This window comes from Erythrolamprus reginae, chromosome 1 (genome assembly GCF_031021105.1).
Source record: "Erythrolamprus reginae isolate rEryReg1 chromosome 1, rEryReg1.hap1, whole genome shotgun sequence".
In the NCBI taxonomy this organism is placed as follows: Eukaryota; Metazoa; Chordata; class Lepidosauria; order Squamata; family Dipsadidae; genus Erythrolamprus; species Erythrolamprus reginae.
In genome coordinates this window covers 399,024,873-399,040,262 of record NC_091950.1, presented here as the reverse complement: position 1 = coordinate 399,040,262, position 15,390 = coordinate 399,024,873, and the positions used below count along the sequence as shown (strand labels likewise).

At 43.1% G+C, this 15,390-nt stretch overlaps 1 protein-coding gene across 1 annotated transcript in view; it reads right to left on the bottom strand.

Annotated features, from left to right (window-relative positions):
• TMEM132E (transmembrane protein 132E) overlaps positions 1-15,390 on the bottom strand; it is a 454,008-nt gene that overhangs the window by 425,113 nt on the left and 13,505 nt on the right. Inside the window, exon 3 of the mRNA XM_070730351.1 lies at positions 970-1,137. Within this exon, the coding sequence (XP_070586452.1) occupies positions 970-1,137 (168 nt within the window). The remainder of the gene's footprint in view (positions 1-969; positions 1,138-15,390) is intronic.

The window sequence follows — 15,390 nt, the reverse complement described above, 5'->3', positions numbered from 1 at the left end:
TGGCTCGAGCCAGCCCAAAGTGGGGAGGGGGGTGACCGCCCCTCGCCAAAAAAAAAAAGCCGGGAGTCGACGTGAGGTGCAAGAAGAGACCCCCCTCGAGGGGTAATACTGCCCCCCCACGTGCAATATTGGACGGTATGAGGGGCAAACGGGGGGGGGGAGTTGAGGGTGAGGAGGGGGTGGGTTAGTTTTATTTATTATTGTATTCCTCAGTCCAATTTTTATACGCCGCCCAACTCCTTAAGGGACTCTGGGCGCCTCACGATATATTCAGGATAAAGGACTTAAGAAGCAATTTTTTAAAGAAGAAAAATCCGGGGGGGAGAGAGAGAAAGAGCTGAAAAAACGGAGCTGAGGGAACCAGAGCGCGGGTATAGAGCTCTTTTAACGAGGCAGCCCCCCCCCTCCGCCAAAGTAACGGGGACCAAGCGCGGGCAGACGGGGAGGACGTGGATGCAATAAAGAAAGGCGGGCTCCCCGAAGGGGGGGGAGAGAAATGGGGAGGGGGGCGAGAGAGAGAAGGAAGGGGGGTTAAAAATATATAAAAAAATAAAAAACCAAGCTGGTCGCTGTTAAATCCGACTTCCGAGTCGCCCCCCGGGGCTTCTTCTTCCTCGACGGGGATCCTCGAAGAGAGGAACTTACAATCCGGAGCGAACCGAAGAAAGTTCGGGGCCGCCTGAAAGAAGAGGCGGCGCTGGAGATGGTAGAGGAGGGAAGGCGCCCCGTGTAAAAAAAAAAAAAAAGGCTCCCCCCTAGCCTCGACGGCGCCTCACGGGGATCCCGGCGGCGTTTTCGGAGCCATCGCAGCCTCGCAAGCCCGGGCAAGAAGAAAGAGCTGCAGCCGGAGCGCCGGAGCTTCGCGCCCGCCAGCCCCTCCGTCCGTCTCCGCGGCGAAGATGCGCCGATCTGAGGCTTCTCCAGCCGGGAACAGCAGCTGAGAGAGAGAGAGACTCCCTCCGCCCCCACCAGCCTGCCCGCCTCCCCGCGTTCTCCCTCCGTCACGTGTTTTTCCCCCTGGAGTTTTTCTAACGCCACCGCCGCCGCGGCTCTTGCCGACACGCGGGCGGCTTTGGCCGTGCGAACCCGGATCCCGTTTTCCTCAGGAGAGCGGGTCTGGTTTCCAGCGCTTGCTTGCTAACCGGAATCGGGGGTAGGGGGGTACACGGAGGAGGGTGGACCCGGCCGGATTCCCTTGCGGAGGGGCCTCGAAGGGAAAAGACTTGGGTTTCCCCCACCACACACACATACACGGAAGAAATTGACGGAGCTCGCGGGTTGCCTTCGCACGACGCGGTTCGATAAAAGTAGGAGAGAGACACCCCCCCCCCGTTTTAAGGGCTGAGTTTTAAAGGATTTAAATCGGGGGATGAGTTGGCCGTGTGGTGCGAACCCTAGAAAAGAGAGTGGGTTTAAATCCGGAGAACAGAGCAAAATTTGTGAGAATGCAGGATATCAACGACACCACAAATCAAACGTTCACACAAACAGGAAGCCTTCCTTGAAAGTTGATGGATTGATATTTGCTTGCGTGCATATTTATTTATTTATTTATTATTTTTGCCATCAAGACGACGTCAACACTTAGCAACTGCACCGATAGCAGCCTGTCTTCTGGACCTGTTGAAATTAAGTAATTTTGTTTTTTTGTTTGTTTGTTTTGTCAAGTATGTATTGGTGGTATGCAGAGATATAATAATATTTATAAACATGATACTAGTAAAAGAGAAACATTAGGACGGGACGGAAGGCACGCTGGTGCACTTATGCACGCCCCTTGTTCCTCTATTTGCAGGCTTTGTGTGTGTGTGTGTGTGTGTGTGTGTGTGTGTATTATGAATGATGTATGTATAACATATTTTTGCTGAAAATGAAAAGGAAGGGAGACTAGTATAGATCTGTTTCAAGCTTATCTATGCTAGTCTCCCTTCCTTTTCTATACTAGTCTCTATGCTAGTCTCCCTTCCTTTTCATTATCAGCAAAAATATGCCACACGCTATAAAACATTTTAACTGCCTTGGATATGGCCCCGGGAGGGTCTGAGAGGCAAAAAGGAAGGAGTATGCTCCTTTTTGCCTCTTTGGGTATACCAGGGTGATTCGACAGAAAAAAAACATAAACATACACGCACACACACATTTATTAGATTTGTATGCTGCCCCGAGTTTTCGGAGAAGGGCGGCATACAAATCCAATAAATAATAATAATTTACTGAGATCCTTGATTTTCCCTATTACTGCCTGCAAATCAATGACATTTTCAGCTATCAGGTGGAAAGCCTGCCAGGTTACTAGTCCAGGTTATTCATGTTTCTTCTAGCTTTAAACCCATGCTCTCTCATCTTCTATACATATCCAGCAGCCTTGTATATACCTTCAGCGTGTAGATTGGATGAGCAAGAAGAGAGTCTACAGCAGGGGTCTCTAAACTCGCCCAACTTTAAGACTTGGGGACTCCAACTCCCAGAATTCCTCAGCCAGCTTTGCTGCCTGGCGAATTCTGGGAGTTGAAGTCCACGAGTCTTAAAGTGGACACGTTTGGAGACCACTGGTCTACAGGTAGTCCTCCATTTACATCCAGCAATTGGGACCATAAGTTATGTTGCTAAGGAAGGCTGTTGTTAATTTGTATGATTTTTTAAAATAAAAATAAACTTTATAGTACACAAAACACAAACAAAAAAACACAAAAGACATTATGTATGTTTTTATATATTGGGGTTCCTTGTTTTTTAGACTTTTTAAATGTATTATTGTTATTTAAGATTCTAACTATTAGATTTGCCATTACAGTATATATTGTTTTTATCACTGTTGTAAGCCGCCCCGAGTCTACGGAGAGGGGCGGCATACAAATCTAATAAATTATTATTATTATTATTATTATTATTATTATTATTATTATAACTAAAATTGGACAATTTGTGACATGCCTATAATACAACTCTTTAACAGTGCTTATTTTCCATCACATGTATATATATTTTTATCATGGTTATTAAGCAAGTCACCCTGGTTGTTAATTGAATCACATAGTCATCAAGAAAAATCCACTCCCTCAGTTGGCTTTGCTCGTCAGAAGCCGACTGTGGCAAGTGGAGGTCACATGACCTCAGGACACTCAATGTCATTGTAAATGTATGCCAGTTGCCAAGCGCCTGGGTTTTCATCATATGACTGCGAGGATGCTGCTACGGTTGTAAGTACGAGGACCGGTTAGTGTATAAAAATCACTTTTTTTTCAGTGCTATTGCACAGGTGGTCCTTAACTTACAACAGTTCATTTAGTGACCATTCAAAGTTACAAAGGAACGGAAAACAAGGGCCATTTACATTTGCAACATCCCTATGATTATGGGATCCAAATTTGGATGCTTGCTTCATACGACCATTGTTGTGTCCCAAAATCGTGCAATCACCTTTTCCGACCTTCTGACACGCAACATCAAGGGGGAAGCCAAAATCACTTAACAAACAGGTTGCTAGCCTATCAATTGCAGTGACTCGCTTAACAACTGGCAAAGAAGATCGTAAAATGGGGGCATAACTCACTTAACAAGTATCTCGCTTAACAACCGAAATTTTGGGCTCAATGGTCGTAAGTCGAGGACTACCTGTAATTTTTGAATGGTTGTAAGTCAAGCACTACCTGTATGAATGTTTTCTCCTTTGCCCATCTGGAACCGGTCTGTTTCTCCATGTTCAATCCAGTTTCACACGAGGGCGATGGGAAGTTTTGGGATTCCCCTTCTCCCAAGAACCTTTCATGGCATTGATGCTCAAAGGCCTTTCTTTTTTTTCCCTTTTTAAAAAAAAATATGTTTAGTGGATATATACATTAAAAACAGGGTTCAGAAAAGTAAAGGGAATATATATAATGTACATTCTAGCAATTATAGTTTACTTATAAACTATAAGTAACTTATAACTAACTTATAAGTAACTTATATGGGTGAGTGGGGAAGGAGAAAGGAAGAAAGGGGGAAGGAGAAAGGAAGAAAGGGGAAAGGATTTAGAAAGAAGGGAAAGAAATACAAGAGGAGAAAGGATAGAAAAATAGAGCAAGAAAAGAATAGTAAGAAGGCCTTTCTAACGATCAATGAATGACACATTCTTTATGGCATTCTTCAGCTTTCTCAGCGATCCAAGGTGTATTGAGAAAACTGACATCTTATAAACTATTGGGCACTGGATCATTCTCCAGTTTTGATGGCATAGTTTGTTAACAAGTTTATTAATTCTCCTTCTGGCGCTCTAATTCTGTAGACATTCCAGCAATTTCTATTAACCTCCCAACTTGGATAATGGCTAGAATGCTAAGATAACTTCATCTTCTCACATTGGAGGATCTTGTACACAGGAAATACTTTCTTAAGACATCTTTACCGTACCGGATTTCAGGATAGTTTCTATCCCTCCATGGAATCCTTTTGCGTATTAATTCAAGGTTGGAACCTCTTTCTGGAGGTCTTTTGGAAGGTTTTCCTTGTTTTTCTATGCCTGTTTCCATCTTGGATGTTTTACAGAGGTCCTTATAATGCCGTTTCTCATCTCTTCCAACAGCCCTCTGAAGTTCTTTGTTAAATTCCTTCATGAGATCTTTATCTTTTTTTGGCTTTGGCTTCTCTATTTTCCCATTCCCACCATCTGTTCCCTTACGCATTTTTCTTTCTTCTGACTCTTGGTTCTTGGCAATCTCTTTCCACATTCATCCACACAAAAAAACCACATTTGGTTTCATTTCATAGTTTCTCTGATTTCCTATCAACGAGGTCCAGGATTTTAAAGCATGTTCTACTTGAAAATAGTGAGGAGATGATTCAAGGTCATAATTGTGGGTTAGTTTTGTTCTACTTTGATTTGGAACTTGTCTGTGAACAGTTCACCATCTGCTTTGCAGTCCGCTTCTAACCATGTTTTGTTGTGACAACTGGGCTTACCTTCCACCATGTTCATCTATTTTCAATAATATACAGCTAGTCCTTGATTTACAACAGCTCATTTAGCGACTGCTGAAAGTTACAAAAACACTGAAGAAAGTAACTTATGACCGATTTTCACATTTAATGATCATTCCCACTCCGGGAGGAAGGATATTGCAAAATCTCAATTCTCTCCCCACTCTGGGGTCAGCAAGATGTTGTATTTGCCATTTCTCCGAGCTACTCAAAATTTCCACTACTGGTTCTCCAGAACCTGCTGAATTTCACCCCTGGGGTAAACAGGAGGAGGAATAAGTAGACTGTATTTTTGCTACTTCTGAATTATTTACAAAAATAATGGTAGGATAAAAATGAATAAAACGAGTTCTGTGATATGGGCAGCCCAAATGACTTATCTCACATCTCCAAACCAAGTATAACAAGCAGGAAGAGGGAGATTGTGATCCCGCTGTATAGAGCGCTGGTGAGACCACATTTGGAATACTGTGTTCAGTTCTGGAGACCTCACCTACAAAAAGATATTGACAAAATTGAATTGGTCCCATGACGGGCTACAAAAATGGTGGAAGGTCTTAAGCATAAAACCTATCAGGAAAGACTTAATGAACTCAATCTGTATAGTCTGCAGGACAGAAGGGAAAGGGGGGACATGATTGAAACATTTAAATATGTTAAAGGGTTAAATAAGGTCCAGGAGGGAAGTGTTTTTAATAGGAAAGTGAACACAAGAACAAGGGGACACAATCTCAAAAGCAACATGAGAAAATATTATTTTACTGAAAGAGTAGTAGATCCTTGGAACAAACTTCCAGCAGACGTGGTAGATAAATCCACAGTAACTGAATTTAAACATGCCTGGGATAAACATATATCCATCCTAAGATAAAATACAGAAAATAGTATAAGGGCAGACTAGATGGTCTTTTTCTGCCGTCAGAATTCTATGTTTCTATGTTTCTACAACAGCTCATTTAGCGACTGCTGAAAGTTACAAAAACACTGGAAAAAGTAATTTATTATTTATACAGTCCCACTAATTTTTACTTAAGTCTTCGGAGAGGGGCAGCATACAAATCTAATAAATTATTATTATCATCATCATCATTATTATTATTATTATTAATATTAATATTAATATTTCCATCTTTGGTATTTCAATCTCCAATCATAGCCAGCATATCTTGCTTGCAGATTTTATCAATTTCAGATTGAACTTTCTCATAAAACTCATCAAATTCCTCTTCTTCTGCATCAGTGAATTAGAGCACAAACTCAAATAATTATCATGTTAAAGGGTTTGCCTGTGAAGTATCATTGCTATTAACTAAATTGAACTCAAGCCCCGTCTTTGCTTTCATAGTCAGGAAGAATAGAGTAATGTCATTTCTTCTTCTTCAGTATTGTTATTATTTTTGAATTGGTTCTTCTGAATGAAAGGATGCAATTTTAATTTTCCTGATGCCTATGATGTCAATGCATAGTGGGCATAAATAGATCTTTCCCATATTCATCCTTTTATGTTTCCTGTTCCCATTATAATTCTGCCTTTGCCTCTTGGGGTTTTCTTTTCCTGCATGGCAAAATCAGTAACTAGAGGTCCCAAAGACTTAATTTAGCTCCTCGATAAGCTCCATAAGATCATCAGCATTTCTTGAGTAGCGTATTGAGTGCCGTTTGACCCAAGGGGCTCATCATCCAGCACTACTTTGTCAATCACCGCATCTTGTCAGTCCATGTGGCTTTCTTGGGTAAAAGGCAAGAGTGATTTACCATCGCTTTGTCCTGCACAATGTACAATGGTGCTTTTGCCTTTATCACGAAAGTCATCGTCTGCTTTCAGCATCTTCCTCTATTGCTGATGCTAAATATAGTTGCCTGCTTGCTTTGGACATGCAGCTGGGCTGCTATCATAGTTGTAGGTCTGCCTTAGATGACTCCATTGGGAGTATATGCTTGGCATACATTCCCAGCATTTTTCACTCTTTCCATCCAGGAGCATCCCCATCAACATAACAAGATCATACAGCAAAGATTTGAGGGTAGGAGCAGTGGTGTCTTAGAAACAAAATCTTGCGAAAGGCAAGGAGGGGAGGGGGCAGTACAAATCTCTGCGGGGAGCTGATTCCAGAGAGCTGGGGCCCCCACAGAGAAGGCTCTTCCCCTAGAAACAGAAGATTGACGGCAGAAAAAGACCTCATGGTTCATCTAGTCTGCCTTTATACTATTTCCTGTATTTTATCTTAGGATGGATATATTTTTATCCCAGGCATGCTTAAATTCAGTTACTGTGGATTTACCAACCACGTCTGCTGGAAGTTTGTTCCAAGCATCTACTACTCTTTCAGTGAAATAATATTCTCCCACGTTACTTCTAATCTTTCCCCCAACTAACCTCAGATTGTGCCCCCTTGTTCTTGTGTTCACTTTCCTATTAAAAACACTTTCCTCCTGAACCTTTTTAACCCTTTAATATATTTAAATGTTTCGATCATGTCCCCCCTTTCCCTTCTGTCCTCCAGACTATACAGATTGAGTTCATTAAGTCTTTCCTGATACATTTTATGCTTAAGACCTTCCACCATTTTTATAGCCCGTCTTTGGACCCATTCAATTTTATCAATATCTTTTTGTAGGTGAGGTCTCCAGAACTGAAAACAGTATTCCAAAGTAGTCCTGAAGGTTAAAGATAAAGGCTTTCCTTGTCCGGTTGTATCTGACTCTAAGGGGTGATGCTCATCTCCATTTCTTAGCTGAGGGATCCAGTATTACCAGAAGACCCAGTGGTACCTATTTATCTACTCACATTTGCATGCTTTCAAACCGCTAGGTGGGCAGGATTTGAGGCAGGAACAGGAGCTCCCCCTGTCACATGGTGTTCGGGTCTCAAACATGGGCTGTTCAGCTTTCCAGCTGACAAGCTCATTGTCTTTTAACTGCTGAATTTTAATACTATCTTCAATCAATAGGTACTTCCTTCAGAGGAAAAAAGCTTTGGACTATTGACCTAACCGGGGCAGTTACAAATTGAAGATGCATCCATCCGTCATAATAAACCTGCCCATGGTTAACCTCATTTAATTAGTTGCAATTCTACTTTTGAGTGGCTTCTGGGTTATTGACTCTGCTCTTGAGGGTGGCAGGTGTTAAGTTCTCGTGTATTCAAGGCTACCGCTAAATGGCTGTTGAAGACTTTGGGTAGGAAGGTCTTCTCCAATTCCAGCTGGTATACCAGTTGTAGCAAATGGGCCATGTACAAATAGAACAGAACAGTGATGGTGAACCTTTTTTCCCTCGAGTGTTGAAAGAGCATGTGTGCGCGCTATCGCACATGCACGAGTGCTCACACCCATAATTCAATGCCTGGGGAGGGTGAAAACATCTTCCCCTGCCCCCCGGAAGCCCTCTGAAGGATGGATGTGGCCTGTTTCCCAACTTCTGGTGAGCCCAGAAGGCTCGTGTTTCGCCCTACCCAGGCTCCAAAGGCTTCCCTGGAGCCATGGAAGGGTAAAAAGGCCTTCCCCCATCCCTCCGGAGGCTCTCTGGAAGCCAAAAGCACCCTCCCAGAGCCTCTGTGCAAGCCAAAAATCAGCTGGCCGGCATACACATGCCTGTTGGAGCTGAACTAGGGCAACGGCTCACATGCCAGCAGATATGGCTCCGTGTGCCACCTGTGGCACCCGTGCCATAGGTTCGCCATCACTGGTATATACCAACACCCCTGTCAGTGGTGGGATTCAAAACATTTTTACTGCCATTCTGTGGACGTGGCTTGGGGCTGGGGGTGTGGCAGGGGAAGGATACTGCAAAATCCCCATTTCCTCCTGATCAGCTGGGACTTGGGAGGCTTCACCTGCTGCTTATATGTGCCCTGTGCGTGACATCTTGACTTCTATTCTACCATACTCCATGGACATCCCTGATTCATTCCAGTTAACTCTAGCCACATATTTCCCAGGTAACATGACCAGTCACCACGATGAAGTAAAAAGTAAAAAAAAAAAAAAGATTAGCATACAAATCCTGAAAATTGATTGGTTTCATAATCAGAGTGAATGTGTGTGAATATTAGGGGGGAAATGGCAAGTGATCTTACATATGTCTACTCAGAGGTTGGCTTTACTGAGGCCAACAAATAATCATGGGACAAGATTTTTTGCTCCTACAAAGTCCATAAGATGGTTTACATTTTGGGTGGGTTACATCACAGTAGGCTCAGCTTTTTGGGGGGCCTCTTTAGGAATCTCATGGGAGGGAACAAGGCAGGAAAAGGCAGGAAGAAGCTCCTGGGAAAAAATGGCTGGAAAAGGTGGGGAGAAGTCTCTGTGGGGCCTTTCTAGGAATCTCCTGGGAGGAAACAGGGCCGGAAAAGGTGGGGAGAAGCCTCTGTGAGACCTCTCTAGGAATCTCATGGGAGAAAACACGGCAGGAAAAGGCGGGGAGAAGCTCCTGGGAGGAAACAGGGCTGGAAAAGGTGGGGAAAAGTCTCCGTGGGGCCTTTCTAGGAATCTCCTGGGAGGAAACAGGGCCGGAAAAGGCGGGGAGAAACCTCTGTGAGACCTCTAGGAATCTCATGGGAGAAAACACAGCAGGAAAAGGCGGGGAGAAGCTCCTGGGAGGAAACAGGGCTGGAAAAGGTGGGGAGAAGTCTCCGTGGAGTCTCTCTAGGAATCTCCTGGGAGGAAACAGGGACTCCACCCACCCTGTGGTTTCCCCAATCGCACACATTATTTGTTTTTACATTGATTCTACTTAAGAACCTGGTCACGGAATGAATGAAGTTCGTAAGTAGAGGTACCACTGTACTGGATTTCTTATATGTTTTGTACTGTTACTGTTGTCAGCCGCCTTGAGTCTGCAGAGAAGGGCGACATAGAAACCTATGCAATAAATAATTAAATTTTTTTTTTAAAGTGCTTGACCTCTTTCTGGTTTAAATTGAATGTCTTTTGCAAATGAAGTGAAAATGTAAACTGCATAAGTTACAGAAGACTTTTAAGGAAGGCAGCTTTCTAGACCGCAAGTTCACTCAGTAAATTAAGAGAGAAAGTAAACAGAAGAATTTGACGAGGGGAATGTGCCAGGAGGCTTCAATCAACACCAACTAGCATGGATAGCAAAGGAAGCTTAGGGCATTGTTTGTCCTCCTGTCTTGAGAGGACCCAAATTACAAGTGCAAGTTTGTGCTCTTGTCAGAGGAGAAGAGCTTGAGGAGGAGAGAGCTTTAGTCCTGCAAGGAAAGTCACAAGGTCCTGGTCAGAATCAACTCTCCCCATGAAGAGCAGAGAAAGGAACTCTGTGCCAGGGAACCTGAAAAGGAAGAATAAGTTTAAGAATGTGTCTCGGGGTGTAAGTTCAATGGGTTGGCAGTAAAGAAGAATATTTGTAGCTCAGGATTGAAATTTATTTATTTATTCGTTCATTCATTCATTCATTTATTGTTAGAGTTGAAAGGGACCATGAAGGCCATCGAGTTCAACCCCCTGCCCAAGCAGGAACCCTATAGTACACCAATCAAGTGGCAGTTCAATCTTCTCTTAAAAATGTCCAGAGTGTTGGAGTTCACAACGTCCGCTGGTAGGTTGTTCCATTGGTTGATCGCTCTGACCGTCAGGAAGTTCCTCCTTATCTCCATGTTGAATCTCTCCTTGGTCAGCTTCCAGACGTTGTTCCTTGTCCGGCCCTCTGGTGCCCTGAAGAATAAAGTGATCCCCTCCTCTCTGTGACATCCCCTCGTATACTTGTAGACTGCTATCATGTCCGCTCTGGCCCTCCTTTTCTCTAGGCTATCCATGCCCAGTTCCCTCAGTCTCTCTTCGTAAGTCTTGGTTTCCAACCCCTTAAATCATCTTGGTTGTTCTTTTTTGCACCTTCTCAAGAGTTTCAATGTCTCTTTTGAAGTGTGGTGACCAGAACTGAATACAGTACTCCAGGTGTGGTTGGACCAGGGCGTAGTAGAGTGGTATTAAGACTTCCCTGGTCTTGGAGTGTATTCCCCTATTGATGCAGCTTAGGATTGTGTTGGCTTTTTTAGCTACTGCTGCACATTGTTGGCTCATGTTTAGTTGATTGTCCACCAAGACTCCGAGGTCTCTTTCGCAGTCGCTACTGCTAAGAAGGGTTTCTCCCAGGTTGTATGTGTGTCCAGGGTTTTTTCTGCCTAGGTGAAGGACTTTGCTCTTGTCAATGTTAAACACCATTTTGTTTTGGTATGGGCCCACTGTGTTAGTCTGTCTAGGTCTTTCTGTAATTTGAGCCTGTCTTCTAGGGTATTGGCTACCCCCGCCAGCTTGGTATCATCTGCGAATTTGATCAGTTGCCCTTCTATTCCCTCATCCAAGTCGTTGATGAAAATGTTGAAGAGCACAGGGCCCAGGACTGAACCCTGTGGTACCCCACTGCCTACGTTCTTCCATGTGGATTTGGAACCGCTGAGGACAACTCGTTGGGTGCGGTTGGTCAGCCAGCTATTGATCCATCGGCATGTGTTGTAGTCTACTCCGCTTTTTTCTAATTTGTTGATTAGGAGATGGTGGTCGACTTTGTCGAAAGCTTTGCTGAAGTCTAAGTATATGAGGTCCACCATGTTGCGCTGGTCTACTGATTTGGTTATGGTGTCGAAAAAGGATATGAGATTGGTTTGGCATGATTTGTTTCTGACAAACCCGTGTTGGCTGTTGGATATTATCTTGTTTGTTTCCAGGTAGTGACAAAGCTGTTTCTTTATTATTTTCTCCAGTATTTTTCCAGGTATTGAAGTCAGGCTAATAGTTGCTTGGATCCGTATGATGGGTCCTTGGTGCGCTCTGAGCTTCCTTGTTTTTTTGCAGACATTTCACTACCAAAATTACCATATTTTTCAGAGTATATGATTGATTGATTGATTGATTGATTGATTGATTTAATTTGACTTCTATGCCACCCAATCCCGAAGGACTCAGGGCAGCTCACAACAATATAAAATTACAATAACAATAAAAGTGTTGGTATGTCTCGGTGCAGCTAGGCTACGAGACCTTCAACATACGCTGAGCAGAGATTAAGGAGGAGTGTGGATGTGTGATACAGCCAGTAATGCCACAGAGTTAGTATGTGGTATTAGTATTGTTTACATATATACATAAAGCAGAAATAATCAACAAACCGCACATAGCAAGCACGAAGCAAAAATACACTCTCCCCTCAAGGTAAAGGCAAAAGGTGAATGTGCTACCCAGCGTCATCGACAGGAGAGAGTACTGGCGCCCTCTTATGGATAGCCAGCCAAAGTCCTTAAAGTGATATTACAAATGTAAAAGCATAAACTACAATAGGCAGTTTAACAGACATGGCAATCCCAAATAACAGTATGTACCATGTACTAACAAAAAGAAGTCAAGGAAAAAACCGAGCAATTTCTAAAATCCTAATTAAAACTTTAAAAAAGAGTTCAACAACACATGTACTAGTCATTCATACCAATTCATGTACATGGACAAGCTAGTGGTTGGTTTAGTACCCCCAGGCCTGCACCTTCTTCCCCCTAAAAGAGTGTGGAAATGTTGGTGTGTCTTATATACCGAATACAGCCATTTTTGGCTGCCTGAAACCCCACTCCCGCATCCGAATTTTGAGAAAAAAGGCCCCTTTTTTGCAAAAACAGGGTGCACAGAGGATTTGGGAGGCCTACAGTGTGCTTCTGGGTACTGGAGGAAGGCAAAAACGTCCCCTTCCCCCAGCCCCCAGAAGCACTCTGCAGGCCTCCCAAATCTCTGCATGCCTCATTTTTCGAAAAAATAGAATAACTGTTTTTCACCCATTTTTTAAAAAAAAAACAATGGGGCATGCAGATTATTTAGGAGGCTTGCAGAGTGCTCCTGGGGCCCAGGAAGGACAAAGACATTTTTCCTTACTTACCTCTTCAAAATCGTGGTGCATCTTATAGTCCGTGTGGTAGGTAACATCTTCAGTGCTAGCAAAGAGTGTGGTTTGCTGTCAATTTATATTTTAGTGGCTTGTCCTGTCAGGGTTGGTGGGGGTGGTCTTAGAAATTCTTTGGTTGTGGTGTTTACTGTTGGCTTCTTTGGCAGTGAATCTTCAGCAGATCAGTGGATTATCAATGGAACAGCTTGTCCCTCAAGCTGTGAAGGGCTGCAAAAAATGTTACTACCACACTGTGGGCGTGGCTTATTTTGTGGGTGTGGCTTGCAGGCCATGTGACCAGATGGGAATGGCTTGACGATCATGCAACCGGGAGGTGGCTTAAAAGTCATGTGACTGGATTAAAGGTGGCCAACTTGACCTCACTCACATCAAGGGTTTGGTTTAGGATTAGGGTGTCTGGCCTCTCCTCGCCTTAAAGAGATACAATTCCCCTTACTATTACTGAGCATCCAAATATACTATTTAATTCTATGTATATATGCCGTATGTGTACATACATATTACACACAGGCACACAAAATTATACATTATCTACCATATTAAAAAGTATGTACACACACACACACGCACAGCTCTTCTAAAATTATACACATTCAACCTCATTTACTGCGATAGGAAAAACATACCCAGAGCCGAGCCCAGGAGGGGAAAAAATTAAAAAAATAAAAATTTGTTACCGGTTCTGCATAGCTGACCAAAAAAACCCTACGTTCAGAGTATAAGACGCCCAAATTATCAGAGCATAAGACATACCCAAATTATCAGCCTCTTTTTGGGAGGAAAAAGTTGCATCTTATACTCTGAAAAATACGGTATACTGTATATCTATTGCAAAGAGAAAAGGGTGAATAAGTAACAAGTGATGGCAAGAAGGGAGAATGTCTTCTGGATATGCTTTGTCTGTCTTCTCAGCAGAGAGAAAGGCTTAGCTCCTGTTACTGCAACACATTTGGAAGGAGAGAATGATAAGAGAGAACTTAGATAATTTGCATGAATTTAAGTCTCCTGGGTTGGATGGGTTACATCTAAGGCACTGGAAAAACCAGCAGAGATGATTGCAGGATTGCTAACTATAGTCTTTGATAATAGGATGGGCCAGATCTTGGAAAATTGAAAGAAAGCAAATATTATTTCTATCTTCCAACATGAAAAGGGGGAAAACCTGGAAAATTATAGGCCCGTCATATTGATGTTTATTCTGGTCAAGGTCCTGGAACAGATTAGTAAGCAGGCTGTTTGTGTGCACTTGGATAGGAGGAGTGTAACAGAAAACAAGATCCAGCATGAATTTGTTATAAACAAGTCAAGGCAGAGTAATCTTATCTCCTTTTAATGGAGTTACTGGCTTAGTAGATCAAGGGAATGCCGTGCACATAAGTGTATCTTGATCTCAGCAAAGCACTTTACAGAGTCTTTCAAAATATCCTCATTAATAAATCAGCAAAATATGAGCTAGATAATACAACTCTTAGATGGATTCATAATTGGTTGAACGACTGCAGCTAGAGAGGACTCATCAATGGCTTCACAACAGATTGGAGAGTAGCATTGAATGGAATGCCACAAGGTTGTGACCTGAGCCCTTTTGCTGTTCAGCAGATATATTAATGATCTGGATGAAGGGAGAGAAGGAACGAGAGATCAAGTTTGCAGACGACACAAAATCCCTGACCATTAAGAAAAAGAGAAATATAATATAATATTAAAAATATAAAATAAAATGTAAAATAGAATAAAATGTAAAATATAAAGAGAATAAGAAAAAGATATTAAAGGCCTGTAGATTAAAACAGATGAAGAATGAGTGCAGGATTTGGGTTTGGCTAGTAAAAAGAAGGACTAGAGGTGAAGTGATAGCAGTATTCCAGTTTTTTACGACAGTCGCCCAGAAAGCAATACTGTACACCATATATTTTTTTTCTCCGCCTACAGTAATGGTATGAATGCAAAACTTTAGATATACAGTGATACCTTGTCTTATGAACTTAATTGGTTCCAGGACGAGGTTTGTAAGGTGAAAAGTTCATAAGACGAAAAAATGTTTCCTATAGGAATCAATGGAAAAGCGATTAATGCATGCAAGCCCAAAATTCACCCCTTTTGCCAGCCGAAAAGCCAGTTTTTGCACTGGTGGGATCCCCTGAGGCTCCCCTCCATGTGAAACCCCACATCCGGATTTTGCGATGCTGCAGAGGAATCCCAGCAGGGGAATCCCAGCAGCACAAAAACAGGCGCTTCGGCTGGCAACGGAAGTCTGGAGGTGGGGTTTCCCAGCAAGGGAAGCCTCAGCGAAATCGCAGCATTTGCGATGCTGCGATTTCGCTGAGGTTTCCCTCGCTCTGTCTTCTTCCTCATGTATCCCAGCATCCAGTCAGGTCCCACAGAGCTGGCCTTCTCCAGGTCCCATCAGCCAAGCGATGTCATCTGGCTGGGCCTAGGGGAAGAGCCTTCTCTGTGGTGGCCCTGTCCCTGTGGAATCAAATCCCCCCAGAGATTCATACTGCCCCCACGTTCCCGGCCTTCTGA